This window comes from Ambystoma mexicanum, chromosome 5q (assembly GCF_040938575.1).
Source record: "Ambystoma mexicanum isolate Mex_15411 chromosome 5q, UKY_AmexF1_1, whole genome shotgun sequence".
Lineage (NCBI taxonomy): Eukaryota > Metazoa > Chordata > Amphibia > Caudata > Ambystomatidae > Ambystoma > Ambystoma mexicanum.
In genome coordinates, this window is record NC_090933.1 from 1,077,604,753 (window position 1) to 1,077,625,506 (window position 20,754).

General features: G+C 47.5%; 1 protein-coding gene across 1 annotated transcript in view; it reads right to left on the reverse strand.

The window, feature by feature from the left end:
- The window catches only part of ATAD2 (ATPase family AAA domain containing 2), a 750,324-nt gene that overhangs the window by 580,585 nt on the left and 148,985 nt on the right, over positions 1-20,754 (reverse strand). The window contains exons 4-5 of the mRNA XM_069621583.1: positions 13,083-13,311; positions 12,883-13,003 (exon numbers count right to left, since the gene is read on the reverse strand). Coding sequence (XP_069477684.1) covers positions 12,883-13,003; positions 13,083-13,311 — 350 coding nt within the window. The remainder of the gene's footprint in view (positions 1-12,882; positions 13,004-13,082; positions 13,312-20,754) is intronic.

Below are 20,754 nucleotides of genomic sequence, written 5' to 3' on the forward strand. Positions count from 1 at the left end.
CAACATACATCTTTCTGAAGCAGCCTATTGGCAAATCAAGCTTAGGCAACAGGTAAATGTAAATGGAGAAAATATAATAGAGAGTAGTCAGTAGTGATCAGAAGATTGATTCATTTAAAGTTGTATTTCCTTTTTAGGAACATCCCATCTGAGTCAAAACTTTCCGAGAAGACTGTCTGAAGTACCTGCAGTGGGAGTTCTTGTCTTTTGTTGTTTTCTCCATTCCCCTTTCCCCTTGGGTTTGCCTGGCCAATAGTTTTAAAGAAGCAGGATTGTTGAGCAGGCAGGCTTAGGGGGCTAGGTGGGCCAGTTTCACTCCTGCAGGATCCAACTACTTCAGTTACCCGACACCTTGTAATAAATGTGTCTATATTTTTAATATAACACCTGCCTGGAGTAATTTGTAAGTGTCCTTGCTTTGTGTGCTCATTGAGGTCTTTCCGTCACCCTCACCCCTCTTGAGACTCCATCGCTACCCTGATTGGTCTGGCTTGTCCAGAGGTTACCCTGTTCCAAGAAACTAGGCTGGCCTTCTGAACCTCTGCCTCTCCAGGTCAGAGTTCAGAAATCCATCTTAACACACTGTTAATCCTCCGTCCTGAGTGAGTAGATTGGTCAGGCACGGGAGCTTGATGGGATAGCACGTCGCCAGTTTGCGCAGATGTGGAAACCAAGGTGGTCTTGCCCGCATAGGAGCAACTAGGATGAGCGTCACTTGTTCCTTGTGGATCTTCTTCACCGCCTTGCTAATGAGAGAAGTCGGGGGGGGTGTGGAGGGGGGGTTAGGGGGGAGCGTAAGCAAATTTCCCTCACCAGTAAATCCATACGGCGGTCCCCTAGGAGCCTGGCTGGGGGAACCTGAAAGCGAAGTCTGGGCATTGACTGTTTGCTTCTAGCAAACAAGTCGCTCAATGGGGTTTTCCCACAATAGAAGAGGTGCTCTACGACCCCTGTGTCTAGTTTCCATTCGTGTTCCTGTGGTAGGAGATCTCTGCTCAGTGAGTCTGCCAGACAGTTGAGTTCCCCTGGAACATGCTGTGACGTTAGGAATATTTTCCATCCGAGTGCCCATTTCCAAATTTGTTGCGCTAGCTTGGACAGATTTGGAGAACATGCCCCCCCCCCCTGTTTGTTGATGTAAAACACCCCCGTAGTGCTGTCGGTGAGGACTTGCACTGACTGGGTCACTAGGTGAACCTCGAAGGGCCTTGAACACCGCCACAAGTTCCAGCAGATTGATGTGGTTCTGCGCCGTAGCAAGAGTCCACACACCTTGTCCTGTGTGATGAAGTTAATGAGCCCCCCACCCGGCGAGTGAGGAGTCTGTTGTGACAATCGTCGAAGGGTTTAACAGATTTTCTCTTGTCCACCAGCAAAGATTTTGTACTAGTGTTGACGAAACAACCACTAGATCGTCCCACTGACCGCTTGCCTGAGACCACTTTCGCCAACCACTCCTGAATGGGTCGCAGGCGCGCGTGTGGTACCAGGTAAATGCAAGATGCAATCATGCCTAGCAAATGCATAGCTTTGCGTACGTTTATCTGGCGGCCAACTTGATGAGGAATTTGCAGTGACATGTTTTGGACTCTTCCTCTGATGGAAAGACCAACACCTCTTCTGAGTTTATTACAGCTCCTAGGAACTGTGGTAGTGCTCGGCACTAGGCTTGATTTTTATCTCGTTTATTGAGAAGCCCAATTGAAAGAAAAGGTTGATAGTTCTTTGATGGTTTTATCTTTAAACTTGGTGAGTCTCCCCTGTAATCAGCATATGAAAATAAGCATCCTTCATATCCAATGTTGCCATGCAATTCCCCCCGCTTTGGCAGAGGGATTACTTCTTGTAGCGTAGTCATGCGGAACCTTTGTGGCTTGACATTTGTTTGCAGGGCGTAAGTCTAATACTCGGTGCATTGTTAGATCTTTCTTATGCACAAGGAAGTAGATTGAATACATACCCTTGTTTACCTGGTTGGCCGGGTTGATTTTTATGGCGTCCTTTTGGAGCAGCATTGCGATTTCCTAGAGTAAGATGCGTTTGTCTTCCCTCGAGTGAGTCTTCTGGCGTGGGGGATGGTTCCGGGGGTCACTGGATGAGCTCCACACAACTGCCACAGTGGATAGCATCCACTTGTCTGAGGTGATTCCCTACCATGGTTGGGTGAAGTTTGAAATACGCCCTCCTACTGGAGAGACCTGGGAGGGCACCTGAAGCGGGCAGTTAGTGTTTGTGGTGTGGTACTACCTCTGGATGAGGAAGACCTCCCCCGGCCGCGGGATCTGCACTGCCCCCTTGGGTGACCTTGTGAGTCCTGGCCTTGATTGTTACACTAGAATGCACCTTGATTCGGATTGTAGCCCGAACCCCTCTGAATTTTGTCCACGTGAGTGACAAAAATTACTATTGCCTCTCTGGCCAGTGGGTTTATTAGTCAGCTGGCCCAACGACTTCAGTGGATCGTATTCTTTAGCAGTTTCCAAGGCGTCTTCAATGACCTTTCCAAAAAGTATGTTGGGCTCAATTGGCATGTTAGACGTGTGGCTTGCGTCTCTTGCTTGAAGCCGGACTGGCGTAACCAAGCATGACGCTTAATTGTACCCTCTGAAATAATCCTGCCCGCGTTGTCAGCAACGACCAGATTACTCTTTAAAATGCAGCTTTAAACTGCCCTGCTTTCTGCAGCCACCAGGGCCAAATTGGTCTTAAGGGGTTCAGTGGCTGATAAAGCCGATACTTCATCCCATTTATGGCAGTTAAACTCGCCAGAAGAGTGGCGTTATTGGCTATTCTTGCCTGAAAGGCAGCCAAAGAAGCCACTTTTCTCCCCATCATGTACAGCTTCTTGCTCTCCTTGTCCGGAGGTGCTTCAGAAGATGCTAGGGGTGTACCCGCTCTCTTCCTTGTTGTAACTACAAGAGAGTCAGGTTTGAGCTGTCCCCGGATATAGAGCGGGTCTGATGGAGCAGGTCAGAAGAGCATCTCGATTCAAGGTTTAACACTATTGGGTGTTTCTAGCGAGGGTTGAATCTGTCGCTGAATAGACTGCAGGAGGGGAATGAACAGAGTGACAGCCTTCTTATCCCCCAAAATGTTGTCAACAAAGTCTTTGTCTTGTTGAGTTTCCTGGGTTTTTATCTGGAAGTGCTCAGCTGCCTTGATGAGCATGTCGTTTAATAGTGGCTGGTTGTCTATAGGAGAATCTGCCACAGGAGGATCCTGGTTGACAGGAGAGGCTCTGGCTCTTATAGATGTCTGGCTCTTCATCATCACCACCATAGTAAGGGTCTGCGGCTTCTTGGGTTACATAGGAGGTCCTCATTGTGAGTGTCCGGGTCATACATGTCAATGACTGAGGGGTCTTGCTGCGATGGAATAGTTAGGGTATCAGGGCAAGACCTCTTTGACTGTGGTTGAGTAGCAGTGGGCGATACAGGGACCTGAGAACTAGAGGGCGCCGTAGTGGGAGGAGTGGACTGAAAACTCTGGAAGTAATTAGGGTCTTTTTTTAAAAAAAGTTTGCCATGAAGGTCATCCTTCTCATGACCCTATCAATATCCTCACATTTCCATTGGGCAGAGCTAGGAATGGACATGGGGTCCAATGGAAGCCCCTGATCTTGAGTAGTGGCTGGCATTGGAAAAGGCAGGCACTTTTTCTTTATGGCTGAAGACAAGGAATCCTCTGAGTCTTTACTCTCGTCTTTATGGGACCTTTCCCAGTGAGGGGTCTCAGAATACTTCTTCTTTGACTCCCTCCCCTTTATTAGGCCTTCTGGGGTGTTTTTAAGCAAATGGGCAAGTCACGCCTGTATAGGATTTTTATTACCGTTTGACGAAGCTAGTCAAATTTCGGCTATGGAATAATCCTAAATCTCGTCTGACGTGCGACGTTCGGTAATGGATTTAGTCACGACGTCTGTTCCGTCAGTCAAGCCCGTCATGTGGCAATCTAGACCTCGAGTGCCCAGAGGACAGCGATTCTGCGGACCTCTCCCTAGAAGTTGTGCGTGGGCCTTTGTTCAACAAACAGGTCGAGTCTCGGCTGTGTGCTTACTGGAAGGGGTTGCGAGTGCCATTGCCCCCAGGTGTCGTCCCTGTAGCAAGGCAGCCGGCCCGATTGATGGGGTGGGGGGCCTGCGCTTGAGAAACTGAAGTATCCCAATCGCCTTTGCAGAACGTGGCATTGCTGCCGTCGCTGAAAGTCCCCTCCACGTCCATGGTGGCCTCGACCTGCATGGCGTGGTGGACCCAGCACTTGGTTAAATGGTCCTTTAACCAGACCATCCACCTTATGGCGATTTTGCGATTTGCAAAATAATCGCAAAATTTGCCATTTCCCGCAATTGCCGCTATAAATCATTAAATGAGCGCGAAAAAGACACGGTGGCTTAGTGTGTCTTTTTTCGCACTCATTTAATGATTTAGAGCGAACACAGCTGACTGCTGATTGCAGCAGCTTGAGGGTTAACACCTCCGGCTCTGCGTTGCAGGCCCAGGATTGGGGGAGGGTCACGCAGGCCTGGGAGCTGCACAGCATTTGGCTGTGACCCCAGGCACCTCCAAGGCTCTTTGAGTGCCCGCCCTGCCGAGCTGACAGAGTTGGTGAAGCGTAGCCAGGTAAGCACTGGTCTGTCCGCTCATCTGCCCCCAACTCAGAGCACCCAAAGAGGCCACTGGACTGTTTTCATTACTGGCGCTCGACAGGAAAGTAAATTACTTTCCTGTCGAGTGCCGGAAAAGAAAGCATAAACTTAATGCTTTCTGCCACTCGTCTACAATAGGTATCATGCAGCCCAGCCTCAAGGCTGGGCTGCATGATACCAATTGAAGACTCTCGTATCTGTATTAATTTCAATTTGCTTTACAATTATTGTAAAGCAATTTGAAATCAAGGCTGGGCTGCATGATACAAACGCTCGTAGCTGTATTTGTTTCAAATTGCTTTACAATTATTGTAAAGCAGTTTGAAACGAATACAGCTACGAGAGTCTTCAATTGGTATCATGCAGCCCAGCCTTCATTCAAGGCTGGGCTGCATGATACAAACGCTCGTAGCTGTATTCGTTTCAAATTGCTTTACAATTATTGTAAAGCAGTTTGAAACGAATACAGCTACGAGAGTCTTCAATTGGTATCATGGGCTGCATGATACCAATTGTAAAGCAATTTGAAAACGAATACAGCTATGAGCGTTTGTATCATGCAGCCCAGCCTTGAATCAAGGCTGGGCTGCATGATTCCAATTGAAGACTCTGATAGCTGTATTCATTTCAAATTGCTTTACAAAAATTGTAAAGCAATTTGAAACGAATACAGCTACGAGCGTTTGTATCATGCAGCCCAGCCTTCAATCAAGGCTGGGCTGTATGACACCAATTACGCACAAAATTGGGTGTTTAAATTTATGAAAGGCAAATGCCATTCGTCCTGTGCAATTTTGGTGGTTATGCAAAGCCAATTTAATGATATATGCTTATTTCACCTTGATATGCTAGTTTCTGATGACATCACATGCCATTGCATTTGTTGATGAGTCCCCCACTTTAATTTGTAGGACTTGACCCCTGGTAGTGTTGTGATGTCATTTCTGTTTGTGGGTGTGTTAAGTCACCATGTGTGGGTGGCATAACCAAGGAATGATGACCACCCAAGAGAGTTCATTGTTTGGCTAGGTATTATGGGCTTGCAGTTACTGCCACTGCATTGCCCCTGTGTCTTGGGCCTCACGGATTCCTTCCATGGAGAAGTGTAGAGTTGTTCCCCCTCTCTCCTGGGGTCATAAGACAAGCGAAAAGCAAACCTATGGGCTTCAACCAGGGTTACACTTTTGAATTCAAGCCTATCTGTTTATCTGCTTTCCACTTGTCTGCTGGAAGTAGTGGCGCAGCATCATTTCCATGGAGCTGATCAGGCTATAGCCCCACTCCCCCACCACAATCCAAAATGTTAGGGTGTGGTGACTCGACCTGGCTGTCTTACAGAGCGTGGCCAGACAGAACACAACATTTTGTTCCTCACTAACAAAAGCCTTGCAATTACTTGGTTTTAGGATAAAAAAGATGTTAAATGATATATTTTTCAACATTAGAAAATGCCGCAAAAAACGCAGTTGTGTGCCGCAATTTTTTTCTTTTTTGTGCCGCAAAATTTTCCATTTCATGCCGCAATTTTCTGGAGGGTCTGTTTAACATCTTGGGTTTAAAGAGCCTACAGGCTCGACAGGTCCCGTCAACATGATCCTGAGGGAGACAAAGGTTACACACCAGGTGTCGACCCAAGGGAATTTTTTGTTGCGCTTTGGGCAAAATTTGAAAGGGGTTGTAGCCATAATGGATAGACACCACAGCTAGGCGAGAATAGTGTACGAAAAGGGGTAAATCATGTCCTCCCCCTCTCCCTACTGTACGGACCAAAGCCCGGAACAGCCTTCCAATGCAGACGGATCCGTCGATGCGAGTCTTCGACAGTCGTTTCTTTACCACTGTCGATGTTCGATAGTCAATGATGTCAAATGTAAAGGAAAGAAAGAGAAATCAATGGTGGTATGCTGAAAGGAGAACTCAGTGAAATAGCATCCGTCTACGTTGGCGGAAAAAAACTGAGGAACCTCAATGCGTGAAGGACCGTGGGTAGAGTGGATGTCACACGAGGGACAGTATTACTGGCATGCCCTGTCAACATCCCTTTTGGAATTTAATACTCTGCTGCTTCCACTAGATGTCAGCCTATGCAAAGCATGTGATCTAAGCAGATATATATATATATATATATATATATATGATACATTACTCACCGTAATCGTATTTCTGATGCTTGTATCTGCTTAGATTCACATGCTGTGCATAGGCCGACATCTAGTGGAAGCTGCAGAGTATTACAGTTTGTTTTTCGAAACTCGAAAATTGGGCGTCGACACAGGGCGTGCCAGTAATACTATCCCTAGTACGACGTCCATTGTACCCATGATCCCCCACGCGTCTAGGACCCTCAGATTGTATTTTTTCTGACATGAGGTAGCATGAGGAGTAGCGCGAGTACAGATGATCCAAGCAGATAGAAGATAGATAAGGTAAGACTACAAGCATCCATGCGCCTTCTCTCAGAGGGGAGGAAGGGTGGGTCGCATGTGAATCTAAGCAGATACAAGCATCAGAAATATGATTACGGTGAGTAATGTATCCCTTCTGAGGCTTGTGGAATCTGCTTAGATCACATGCTGTGCATAGATTAGCGAGCAGTGTTAGGAGGTGGGATTTGAGAAGGGTCACGAGCAAATAAATGTCTTAGAACCGCTTGTCCCACTTGAGTATCTGTCTTGGAATGGGTGTCAATGCAGTAGTGCTGAGTAAAAGTATGAATAGAGCTCCAAGTAGCTGCTTTGCAAATGGTGTCAAGGGGAACATTTGCAATGAAAGCCAGAGTGGCCCCAATGCCTCTTGTCGAGTGGACTCTGGGCGTAAAAGTCAAAGTTTTGTCAGAAGGAGAGTAACAGCTGGATACAGTTGACAATCCACTTGGAGATGGCACCCTTAGAGACGCGATTTCCCTCTTTGCCTGTGGCTGCGGAGACAAACAGTTGATCTGTTTTCCTAAGCAGTCTGGTCTTGTTTACGTAGTAAAGGACCGCCCTACGCACATCTAGGGTGTGTAGTTTAACCTCAGCCGAGCTTTGTGGGTTTTGGAAGAAAGCCGGAAGCTCGATGGACTGGTTTACATGGAATTTGGAAATAAACTTAGGTGAGAACCTAGGGTGTGTCCGTAAAACCAGCTTATCCTTATGAATAGTAAAGAAAGGATCCTGCACTGACAGAGCCTGAATTTCACTGACCCTTCTTATGGATGTAATGGCTAGTAAGAAGGCAGTCTTATAGGTCAGGTGTTTGAGACTGGTCTTATGCATGGGCTCAAATGGGGGGCCCATGTGTTTAGATAGCACCACGTTCAGGTCCCATCCTGGTGGTGGGTTAGATATAGGAGGATGAAGTCTCTTTACTCCCTCCATGAAGGCTTTAACCACGGGTACCTTCCACCACGACACCTTGCTATGTGAGGTGGTGTACGCTGACAGTGCTGCCAGGTGCACCTTTAGTGAGTTGAAAACCAACCCTGCGTCCGGCAGGTGGAGCATGTATGTCACGATTGTGGAAGGAGTGCAATCAAACTGGGTTGATTTGTTTATACTGGCACCAGATAACAAATCTCTTCCATTTGTCGAAGTAGCAATGCCTCGTGTTCGGTTTCCTAGACTCTTTTAGGATGTCCATACACCTCTGTGGTAAATTGAGATGTCCAAACTATGACCTCAGGAGCCATGCTGCTAGGTTCATGGAGTTGGGTTGAGGATGCACCTTCTGACCTTGGTGCTGGGACAAAGGTTATACCAGCCCGGAAGTTTGATGGGATCGCACACCGAGAGTCTGGATAGGTGTGGAAACCACGGTTAGCGTCATTGACTCTCTGTTCATCTTGTTCACCACCTTCCCGATGAGGCGTTGGTGGAAAAGCGTACGCAAACATCCCTGACCAGTTCATCCACAGGGCGTTCCCCAGGGAGTCTGGTTGGGGAAACCTGGATGCGAATCCTGGGCACTGTCTGTTTTCGCTTGTGGCGAATAGGTCTATAGTGGGGAAACTCCACTGAGAGAAGAGATCTTCTACGATATCTCTGTGTAGACACCATTCGTGCTCCTCCGGAAGGGGATCTCTGCTCAAAGCGTCCGCTAGAGAATTGAGATCCCCTGGAACATGTTGAGATGACAGAAAGATGTTCCGTCTGAGTGCCCATATCCAAATTTTCTGGGCAAGTCTGGACAGATTTGGCGAACGAGTCCCTCCTTGCTTGTTCAGGTAGAACATGGCTGTCGTGCGGTCCGTCCGGATCAGCACCGACAGGTTCAATAGGTGGGGCTCGAACGCTTGAAGTGCTCTGAAAACTGCCAGAAGCTCTAGCAGGTTGATGTGATTCTTGGCCACTGTGTGAGACCAGAAACCCTGAGCTGTGTGGTGGAGATGGTGAGCTCCCCATCCTGTCAGGCATGCGTCCGTCGTGACTACCCACTATCTCGGGATCGTAAAAGGGTTTCCCCTTGGATAGATTGTCTCTTGTCCACCAGTGGAGGCTTTGTACAAGTGTTGGCGAAACGACCACTAGATCGTCCCACTGACCACTTGCCTGAGACCACAGTTTCGCCAACCATTCTTGCATGGGACGCATGTGCAGGCGCGCGTGGGGGACTAGGTAAATACATGACGCCATCATGCCCAGCAAACGCATTGCTTTGCGTACTGTTATCTGGCGACCGGTTTGATATTGCGGAATTTGCAGTAGTATATTCCGAATTCTTTCCTCTGAAGGAAAGCCAACCCCCTCTTGAGTATTTAGAACAGCTTGGAGGTGCTGGGCACCAGACTTGATTTTTTTTCTCGTTTATGGAGAAGCCCAATTCGAAGAGGAGGTCGATAGTTCTTTGAATGTTTGTCCTGGGGTCTACCCCGTGATGAGCCAGTCGTCCAGATAAGGGTACACTGGTATTGCCTCCCTGCGTAGGTGTGCCGCCGCCACCGCCAGTACCTTGGTGAATACCCTTGTAGCCGAGGCTATCCTGAAGGGCAGTACCTTGAACTGGTAGTGCTGACTGTCCACCTTGAAGCGCAGATATTTTCTGTGCGCTGGGAACATGGAAATATGAAAATGGGCATCTTTCATATCCAATGTTGGAGAGTAGTCATGCGAAATTTTTGGGGCTTGACATACTTGTTTGCAGGCCGTAAGTCCAATACTGGGCGCATTGTCAAATCTTTTTTTGGCACAAGGAAGTAAGTTGAATAAATACCCTTGTTTACCTGGTGTCCCGGGATGAGTTCTATCGCGTCCTTTGCAAGAAGAATTTCGATCTCTTCGAGTAGGATCTTCTGGTGGTCTAAGGAGTGTATTCTTTGTCGTGGAGGGTGGTTTCGGGGACGCTCTAGGAGTTCTATGCAGTATCCTGCAGACACTGTGGACAGCACCCATCTGTCTGATGTGATCCCTTCCCAAGCTTGGGTGAAGATGGAAATGCGTCCCCCTACTGGGGATGCGCGAGAAGGGACCCTGAATGGAGCGTCACTGTTTTGGTGTAGGTGTGCCCCCTCCTTTATTGGGACTGCCTCTACCCCTACCACAACCTCTTTTGTTAGCCCTGCCATAACTCTGGGTAGACTGCTGGTTAGTGTCCCATGTAGTACCCTGGCCTTGGGAATAGTTAAAGCCTCTTTGGGAGTTTTGTCCGCGAGGCCGAGGAAAATTGCCATTCCCTCTCTGGTTAGGGGGTTTGTTGGTTAGTTGCCCTAGGGACTTGAGTGTCTCGTACTCGTCCTTGGCATTCTTTAGTGCGTCCTCGACCGCCTTTCCAAACAGATCCGGCTCCACCGGCTTATCTATCAATGATGCTTGGTCTCGGCCTTGAAACCAGACTGCCGTAGCCAAGCATGCCTCTTGATGACCGTGCTTTCAGCAATTAATCTGCCAGCGTTTTCCACGGCATCAAAGGTTGATTTTAAAATGCAACCCGATACTGCTCTCCCCTCGGCCAAAACTCGTGCCAATTGGCTTTTTAAGGGTTCTGGGGCGGAGTCTATGAGAGCCGCGACTTCTTCCCATTGATGGCAGTTGTAACTAGCCAGCAGGGTGGGGCTCCTCCCTTTCCCCTCCTCCTCCTCCCTCCTCCCCCTCCCCCTCCCCCTGAGAATAGGACAGTATATAGAAGGGGTTTGAAGCTAGAGTTGGTGCTTCACCCCGGGAATTCCTACTTGGGGGTATTGGATCCTTTGAGCCTGAGGGAGTTGACCCTTCTGGTGTATAAGAGAAAGTGTTCCAGGTTCTTGGCATATAAATCTGCCAATGATGACATCCTTATTACTCTATGTCCTCACTGGACCATTCCTTTGAACTGGGAATAACTCTTTCCTGGAGTGCTTTCTCTGTTTTATCCTGACTAGACCTACTGGTTTGAACAGGGGTCTTAAGGACAGGGGTCTGAGACTTGTCCATCTGTTTAGGTGGAGTAGAATGTAGTTTAGGAGAGGAAGTAGGCTGGGACTGCTTACTTCGTTGTTTTCCCCCCTCCCCGTGGGTGGAAGAGTGCTTCCCCGACTTTTGGGCCCTATCAGAGCTTTTCGATGCCTGGCGTCGAAATTCAGGGGTAGAGTCCCTGTCTCTGGAGAGTGTCGGGGATTCAGTAGCAGCCTTGCTGCTGCCTGCAGACACCGACTCCTGGAGTGCGGCTTGTGGGTAGAGGTCGGCATCGTCCTCCGACGACCAAACCTCAGTCACTAAGGGGAGCGAGGCACTTTTAGCAACAGTGGAGGGTTGCTTGGTGTCATGAGGCGAATGCCCAGAGGACACCGACTCGGTGGACCGTTCTCTACGTGCCTCTTGCCGAGAACTCAACGTGCGAGTCGAGTCTCGGTTGGACTTCTGTTTGCTGGAAGTGGTGTGGGTAGCGCTCATGTCGCCCGGGGGCTTCCCCATAGCTGCCCTGCCGGAAATGCATATGAAACAAGGTGGAAGGTCTTCCAGTTGAAAAATGCAAAAGAACTCAATGCAGGGCCACTCTCAGGACAGGACTACATGCAGCTAAGCAGTTTGACTACGGCCACCGATGCATAGCGACGCAAAGGGATTCACTTGCCGCAGTCAGACTTAACCTCCCATGGCAGGTCCCCTTGATGCTAGGACCACAACATTTTGCAGTGGTGAGTCTTATAGGACAAGCTGAAGATCCCTCAAGTTCCAGGCGTCAACTCGGAGCGGCGAGGTCTCCAGCATTGTAGCCCAAACTCAGAGCTGCTCAGCCACTGGGCGGTCCTGGGGTATTTCATAGGACTCCGAGCAGACATTGAGAATGGATGATTCCCCTCCATACCCAAGGGTTGCAGCTCCTTTGAGGGACTGCTAGAGATCTTCCAAAAGACAGGGCTCTACCAGGGCAGCAGCAGAAGTTGGTCGCAAGGCCTTCCAACGGGTCCACGGTCTCCTTGCAAGTCTTGTAAGTGGACAGAATTCTTGGGCCTCTTGGTTTCTTCCAGGATCTCTCTAGAGTGGGTGCAGGGGTCCTCTTAGTATCCCAAAAGCCAGGTAAGCGCTAAAACTCCCACTTGCCAATGACAGATCTGGTCCAATCAGCACCAATGGTGGAAAAACTCATGCATACGACTCAGGACACTGAAACAAGTTGGTTGATGGGACCAGTGTCCCAGTCCACTTCCTGGCAGCAAACTCCCATGGCCCTCCAGAAGCCTGCTAAAAGCCTCTGCTTTCCCAAGCACTGGAAGTCCATGTAAGGGATTTCCTGGCCTCACAAGCCAGGAAGAAGGTTTAAAGACAAGAAGGACAAAGAACAGGTGTAAAAAGCTCATAGCATGGCCATGTTTGACCACTAGCCACAGTTAGTAGCCAAACGCGGTAAGGCTTAAATGAAATACACCAAAAAAATTGCAGAAAGTAAATGCTGCCACTAGCTTGTCCCTTTAGCACACACTAACCACATATCCTCTGAGTGTTGTACTGCATTGTAAGATGCATTGGTAACTTGCTATCATTGTATAAAGTGGTAAGTTTCCAAAACGTAGTAACAAGATTAAGGGAAGCAATGTTTCCCAGAACAGACAGCCTGAAGGACATGTCGGCTTCCCCATGACAGATGAGCAAAAAGCCAGTGTAGTGAAGCCCAAGGCCTGAATCAAAATAGAAGCAAAAAGTGCTGGGGTCCATTGAAATGGAAGGAAAGGTGCTGTTTCCCAACACCATGAGGTCAGAACTTCATCCCCACCTGTAGCACAACTCAAGCCAATGTAAGGTTTAGAATCAGCACTACATTACCATAATGCAATATTAACTTACTTCTTCGGTGTCATTGAAAGTTTCGGTATCATTGAACACGCCAGGATCATCCAGTTCCCTCATCCTGCGCCGACGCATTTTCTTCATGTCGTCCATCTTCGCAAGTACAGCTTCTGCCGTGCTTCAAAAATATTACAATATAAGAAAAGGGGCACAAGTATTTTCGACAAGATAAAAAAGAAAAAGAAAAGTGTACTGACTTTGTAATAAGTTTATCAAACAGAACTGATTGGTTGGTGGTGGTGTAACGGCTCCTCCTGAGCCTACCACTTCGGCGAACCGCAACATCCCCATTCTCTCCATGGGACGTTTTACCAGCATTCTCTGCATTTCTTGTCCTCAGGCACCTGGAAACAGGAATATCAGCTTCAGTCTTGTCTTCAATGGTTTCTTCTGCAGTTTCAATGGTTTCTTCCGCAGTTTCTTCATCTACAACAAAGCAAGCAGAAATATTAATTGATCCAGAAAATACAACAATGTATGTACAACACAAATCTTAGGTAATATTTTCATATCAACGGTAAATCTGACATGCGTCAACCCCAGAACTTTTTGCTTTGACTAGGTAACGATTTTACCTCGGCCCTAGGTCTTTTTCACCCTCTCACCTAGTATTTTAGTCTTTTTAAGGGTTACCTGTTCATGTTTCTCCATAGTGTATGGTTGAAGTTCTAGTCTCCTACAACTTTTGGGCTCATAATTTCACCTTCATGTTCAGTTCAGAAGTAGTAAAGAGGGACACTCATACAATTATCCCAACGGGAATACTAAAGTAAAACCAACAGCATTACTTTTGGGACAAGGGGAACCCAATTCACAGGTGAGTAAGTAAACCTTCACTCTACTTGCTATTAGAATGGCAAGGAAATTAAGGCTTAGAGAATTATTTAAAATCGCACACAGCTTATTCAAGGTAAGATGTAAATCCTATCCAAACACTTTTCAGAATGGCAGAACACGTCCAAGATAAGTAACATTTTGTAAATATTCACTCAGTTTAAAGTTACCAACAAACTCTTTTACAAGTAAGTATACTTTTCAACACTTCTACTTTTCAAGGAAGACCCTTTAAATTATCTAACCCTTCCCAGTTCTAGTACATGAGATTCTCTCATAGGCAGAGGGACCCTAGTGGTCTAGGAGCCAGCAGTAGGCAGGGTGAGATGGGGCTCAGTTGCAGGCAAATGTCCGAGTTCCTGAGGAAGACAGGGCAAACAAGTAGTTCACTTTGAAAGTTAGTCAGGGTCCAGGGACTTCAGAGAAGCAACCCTAGGAGGATTTCAACAGTGGGCATGGGTGAACTGGACGAGAGAACTCCCAATCACATGAGCACCTCAAGGATACACAGGAATCGCAAGAGACTAAAAGGTACGTAAATACCCCTGACAACTCAGCACAGAAGACTTATTGCAGCAGGAAGACTTAAGGATATGCAGCCAAAAACCTGCTTGATGGATTCCTTGGTCTAGAAGACAGGACTTTGGCAGGACCTTTGCAGCAGGGATCACGGAAGGCGGCTGGATGCAGCTCTGGATATGGAGCCTTTTTTCAGGAGCACAGAAGAAGACAGAATATTGCTAGTCGGATTCTCGTCGTTTACAAGGTACAGGACTTTATGGACTTGATTCACATCTCTTGAGGTCCAGCAGGATGCCCACAAAGTTTCAGTAATATTTCGAAAGACCATTACAGAGAATTTTCATTTTAGTGCTCAATTCCTCCCACCTTAGAGAGCCCCAGCTCTTTTGCTGGACTTTAGGACTTTTTAAATTTTAACCCTGAGGCGTGTGAGCCCTTTTTCCTCACTCTCTCATGTGTTTTGATCTGATTTGGATTATGTGTTTCCTTTATTTTTGGAGTCTGACAAACTCCATAGGCATCTACTTTTTGTATGGTGACACAGCACCTTCAGTGCAGTGCAGTGTCAGAAATCCTTTAGATTTCTCAAAGTTTAAATACCTTTTCTTGCGTGAGCTACTATTACTAAGAATAGTAAAGTGAAATTGACTTTACTTACCTTTTCTCTTTGTAGCTCCAGCACACACCATCTTATGTGGAGTGTTGGGGGATTACTTAGTAGCCCCTAACCTACCTACTCATGTAACATTTTCTACGTTACCCTCACTACATTAAATGGCTGGTGGCAATGGTTTAATTTTCATACCATTGTGCTTTTCTACCGCATGCTGAATCATCAGCTGCAGTATAGCACCCACGGGTGACCATTTTGTCTAAATGGCCCTGGTCTTCTTTTGTCGCCATTTTCTGTTTGTGAGGTCTTTCTTGGGTTTTACTCTGTGCGTTGAGCCAGGTTTGAGCCATTTGTTAGTTTGGCCTTTGGCGGTCTTCATTACTGAAACCCGCCTTTCCCGGGGGAAAGGTAGGAAGTGAGGGCGGTACCCGAAACTCCCATGCCCTTTGTCTTTAGGAATGCCTGAATGTACCCAGTCCTGCTTGGCTTCTGGCGGTCCTTTAAGGACAGCCACCCTGCTGTTTAAGACAGCTAGGCTGTGCATGAATGGGAGAAACATGCTTAAAAAAGGTGAGGGTTTTGGGACTGAAGACAATCGGCCACTGGGAAGAACCACCCGACAAAGAAACTGAACAAAGCTTGCTGCATCCTCCTGGACCTATGAATATCCCTGTGAAGCGCTGCTGCTGTGCTGAAACTCTGTTTTCCGATTGACAAGAAAAGCTCCGGAAGGGACTTCTTCCCTTGGGTTAGTGGGAGCAACTAACCCTGAGACGAACTCCACTGGACCTTCTTCCCCAACTGACTACTACTTTGCTGCTGCAGGAACTGAGTGCCAGGGGTCAGGAAATCCATAGTCGAGTCGTGATCCGGCCAGAAGCTCCAGGAGTTGAAGGACCCTCCAGAAACAGGACGAGCAGAGCTTGAGTCCCCTCACCAGAGTGCAGGACTCCAGGAGTGAAGGAAGCCCAACCGGTATCCAAGATCCGCTGTGGTGCTATTTACCGAGGGCTGAAACCGCGAAGTGCCGCTGACCTGAAGGAGCCCGTAGCTGCTGCCGACCTCCAAAATTGCTACCGCAGCAGTCCTCCAGACATCCGCCCTCCCCGACGGAGGCCCAGGATCTACATTGCTGCAACCAGACAGAAGCCAGCTGGACCACTATTCTTCTAACCAAAAGGTACTGTTCTGACTTGGGGTTCTTACCTCAGCGTCTTTAGCTTCATTCTTCTCAGTTGAAACTTGCAGTAGACACTTTGCTAGAGTTGATTTCAGCTCTACCCTTCACAAGTGTAACAGCTTGTGATCCTACAGTGAGTTTTCTTCAACAAACTCTCTAACTTTGTGCAAGACTGATATCTAAGAAGTGCCTCAGCTCCATAGACTGTGATCCAATTGACTTTGGCTGTCCTGGCTCCCTGCAGACACTTCTAGTCCATTTGACTTTGATACTTACTGTCCCTCATAGGCGATGACTTGGTTTCTAACTATTATTGCTGGGAAAGGTTTTCATCTAGACTTCATTGGAAGATTCAAGTGCTCACATGCTAGGAGAACCTGTAACCCTTTTCCTTCCCTTTACCTTTCTGCAAAACCTCAGAATCTACAAAGTGTACTAGTGATATATAAATGCCATTTATTGTCCTAGTTTGTGAAGTCACAACCAGGTGTAGCAGTGTATAAGAAGTGGGGGAGGAGGTTTTGGACTCCTTTCTCTCTTCTGCCATTTCCAGACACTCCACAGGATCCCCCCTACCCCTTCCCGCTGTAGACCAAACAGCCACTGAGATAGTTTCTGCCTAGAATTACCTCAGAAACAGCAAACACAAGAAATGGCAAAAAAAGAAGGAGCACACCATTTTAGGAAAATTGTTGCCCTTGTGTGCATTACCGAGGCAGAATCAGCCTGCGAGCAAAGAAGATTAAAAGTCATTAAGGTACAACCACTGCCACAAGCCATTTATGTAAAACTCACAATTGTAGCTAAGAAAGGGAATACATTATATCCCCAGCACTCCACATAAGGCGGGGTAGTGCTGGCTCACTATATAAAATGTAAAGGGGGTTGAAATCTCTTTACTACTTGGGAACTGTAGTTCTCCCAACCACATGAAAGAAATTAACAGGGGAGCCCATAGCGGCAACCCAGCCTAAGCCCAAAAGTTGTCGTAAACTAACTTCAACCATACACTATCGAGAGACATTAAAAGGTCACCCATAAAAAGAGTAAAAGACTAGGTGAGAGGGGGGAGATTCCCCTTCACCCAAGGACAAGCTAAAATAGTTACCTAGTCAAACCAAAAGGTTCTGGGGTTGACAAGTCAGGAAAATCATTGATATGAAAATCTTACTCAACATGAACTTACCATAACAAACTTAGGAAAGTAACTTGGGCTACCTAAGGAAATGCAATGAACACGTTATCACCTGATGCTAACTTCAAATAATGTAAATGTTCCTTACGATGCCCCCCCCTGTTATCAAACTCAACGCTGCACTATATTGTCTCATTGTTGCCAGTACCTATGCGGATGCAGCTTACTGCTCCTATGGTATTACAGTCAATGCTGCCTCAGAATAGGTTAGCACTTCCAATCAGGACATCCAACGTGCCCATGTTAGAAATGGAACCACAGAGCATGACATCTGTAGCAGATTAATCACCTACCATCTTTTTTGTATGTTGCTTATTGCAAAAGACCAACCGAAAATAATTTGCCATCATAGCTACACGGACCAAGAGGCCCCACCACATCCTAGACTAGCCAAGTTAAAAGTAAAGCTGACAGCGGATGCCATCACCATAGCGCTACCTTCGCTGCCTGACTGCCATACGGCACTAGTCCAGATATATGAGACCAACAATACTGTCACCAAAGCTACCCTACGAGCCCCAGACTGCCCAATTGCAACAGCAGCCTTAACGCCACTTAACCCACCAACCTCCTCAGCTCAAAACACTACCCACTGACCACCTATTACCCAGACCATTTAAGGGAGCGTTAATCAACGCTAGGTCCCTCATAGCACATACCCTGGACATCACCAACCTCCTTTTCAAGAATGATCTTGACCCATTAGCCATCACAGAAACTTGGCTGCATGCAGCAGAAGCAGGTCCTGCCCTTTCCTTAGCCATACCCGACAACTACTCTTATCCAAAAGAAAGATAGGCAAGATGCCAAGGGTTTGGGGGGCGTTTGGGGCAAGGTAGCAATCATTCCCTCTTCGAGAATCAAACAACTTCACCTTGCAAATGGGGTGACTGCCATCAACAAAACTATCACTTCCCAACAATGCAACTGCAGCCATACATCTAATCTACAGACCACCTGTGCCCATTTCATAATTTGAAAATGATCTCTCGACAAACCATCCTCTAAAATGTTGCTGTTAGGCGACTTAAACCTAGGATTCAATTACCATCTAGACGCAGGTGTCCTGGCGCTCACAAGCGCTATTGAAGCTCTCGGCTTCACCCAGCAAATATCTAGCCCTACCCATGAGAAGGGGCAAATCCTAGACTGGTTAGCAGACCTTCACTGTAATATAGACATCCTTTCCAATGAGCCTTGCCCGTGGTCAGACCATAATATCTCATTTATCTTAGCCAGGAATAATCAAGTGAAGGTACCTACTACAATGGCACCTCCCAGCAACCTGTTCTAGAAACATTCCAAATGTCTCAACCGACCGCATACTCCAGCTACTGAAACCACTTGCAACTGTCCAAACCCTAACAACTGAGCCAACTATTATGGTTGACTTATACAACCAAACCTTTCTATGAACAATGAATGAAATAGCTCCTTTGACTAATCGAAAACAAAAGCCACTTGGTTCACCCCAAGCCTTCAATCACTGCGATCATCCAAGCAAGCTGCTGAGATTGCTGGTAAAAGGACCCCTCACCTTCAAATAATGACAACTTTACCTCAGTGTCCAAAGCCTACAAACAGGCCATACTTTTAACCAAAAACTCTGCCTTTATTGATACTTGCTAAAGCAAATCCGGGCTCCCTTGAGCTCTACACCATATTAAGAGAACTAGAATCTTCAGCCCCAACGCCCTCGAATTGCACCATTGATACTGTATGGTGCACTAATATACAAAATACCCTACTTACCAACATTTCTGGTCTCCAGAATAAACTCTTAGAGTAAAGAAACAAGCTTTGCCGAACTGAAGTCTACTAAGACTCAATTGAACTGAAACCTGCTCAGGATTCCTCACAGATCAAACAGTTTGAGGTCCACCCAATCTCCGAACTGGAAACGGTCAAACTCCTCCAAGGACTAAAACCGTCCCGATGTCAAGGGGACACCTGCCCAGCTCAAGTTATTAAAGACTGCGCTCAAGCATTGCCACCTTTCATTACAGCCCTCATCAATGCATCCTTCACCTCTAGCTCTGTGCCTGCCGACCTTAAAGATGCCTGGGTATCGCCACTCCTCAAGAAACCCACATTAGACCCGACATTCAATTACTGCCCAGTAACAACTGTACCGTTCCTACTTAACATTTTGGATAAAGCTGCCTACCTAAAAATCCAGCAGCACCTCGAAGCCAACAATCGTCTTGAACTGCGACAGTCAGGGTTCCGCCCGGAGCACGGCACCAGCTCCGACTTAAAAATACAGCTCGATGATGCCAAGATGGCCACGGATGAGTGAGGACGTGGCCAGCTGAGCTCCAACCCCGCACACTCATCCCAATAAAGAAACAGTGCTGCGCCATCCAGAACGGCAAAAATAGAGAAGCACCAGCGTGAGGCACCCCTGCTAACCAGGAACAGAGGCAGACGGCAGGGCTATCCAGAGGTGGGCACGCACCCTGCAACCTCCCGCGACATGAGCAGCAGCTCTCCCCAAAGACGCCTTATCAGCACGCATCGGACAGCCAGAGCCCACCGATCCAGTCACGTTAGCATAGCCGGCGCCCAGGCGAATTCCACCACTTCGTGGCCACAGGACACAAAGCCCATGGCATGGGCAGTCTCCCCGGGGCAGCATACGGATCCAATCACTCCGACCTGCCTCTGCCCCGGGAGCATTCAGCAGCTCAGGGTGGCCGCTTCATCTTGTCTGCATGGGCACCCCCAACCAACACTGGTTAATGTAAGCGCCTCTTCATGGGCACTCGGGGTGACCACTCCTCCCCGGCGATCGCACATCAGTGCGCAACCTGATGAGCAGCAGTGGTGGCTGGGCCCGGACAAGGAACACTGCCGGGCCACCTCCCGCTATCACTACCAGCCCAGTGTTATGCCCCATCCAGCACTCCACTCCACCACCTGCTATAGACGCGCTCCACTATGGGAGGGGGCTCGCCACCACTCCGCCACTCTACCATTAGATGGAGCAAGACCTCCCAATCAAAATGGTCTCACTCAAGGGATCCCTCCAAGCACTACCGAGCTGCATCTAGGCAGTCCCCTCCAGACCCAACGCTTGGCAGTTGAAACACCACACGCCAGCGCCGCTGCACAAGTCTGCTAAGATCCGCCAGCTACAAATGGCTAATGCCTGGCACCAAAGGAAGGAAAAGCACACTAAGGACTGTTAAGCAAAGTTTGTATGCAGTACCTTTTGGGAACACTACACACAACTAGGACTACAGATGTAAGCAAGCCAACCTTTGGTATAAGTCTGTACTACACAGTTTTGGTAGCGTATTGAGCAGCCAGGCTCATCTCATGAGGAGAAATATGAGCAGTAGTGGAGTTACAAATATTCACAATTACAGGTATTCAAATAGACTCCTACACTCAAGGTTTCTTCTATAACAGTTAATAATTTATCAGTTCAATTATAAAACACTCATTAGAATGAGGCAATCATATAGTAACACAAATATACTTCAATACTGTACACTCTTTAAAAAGTAAGTAAAAGGCAAA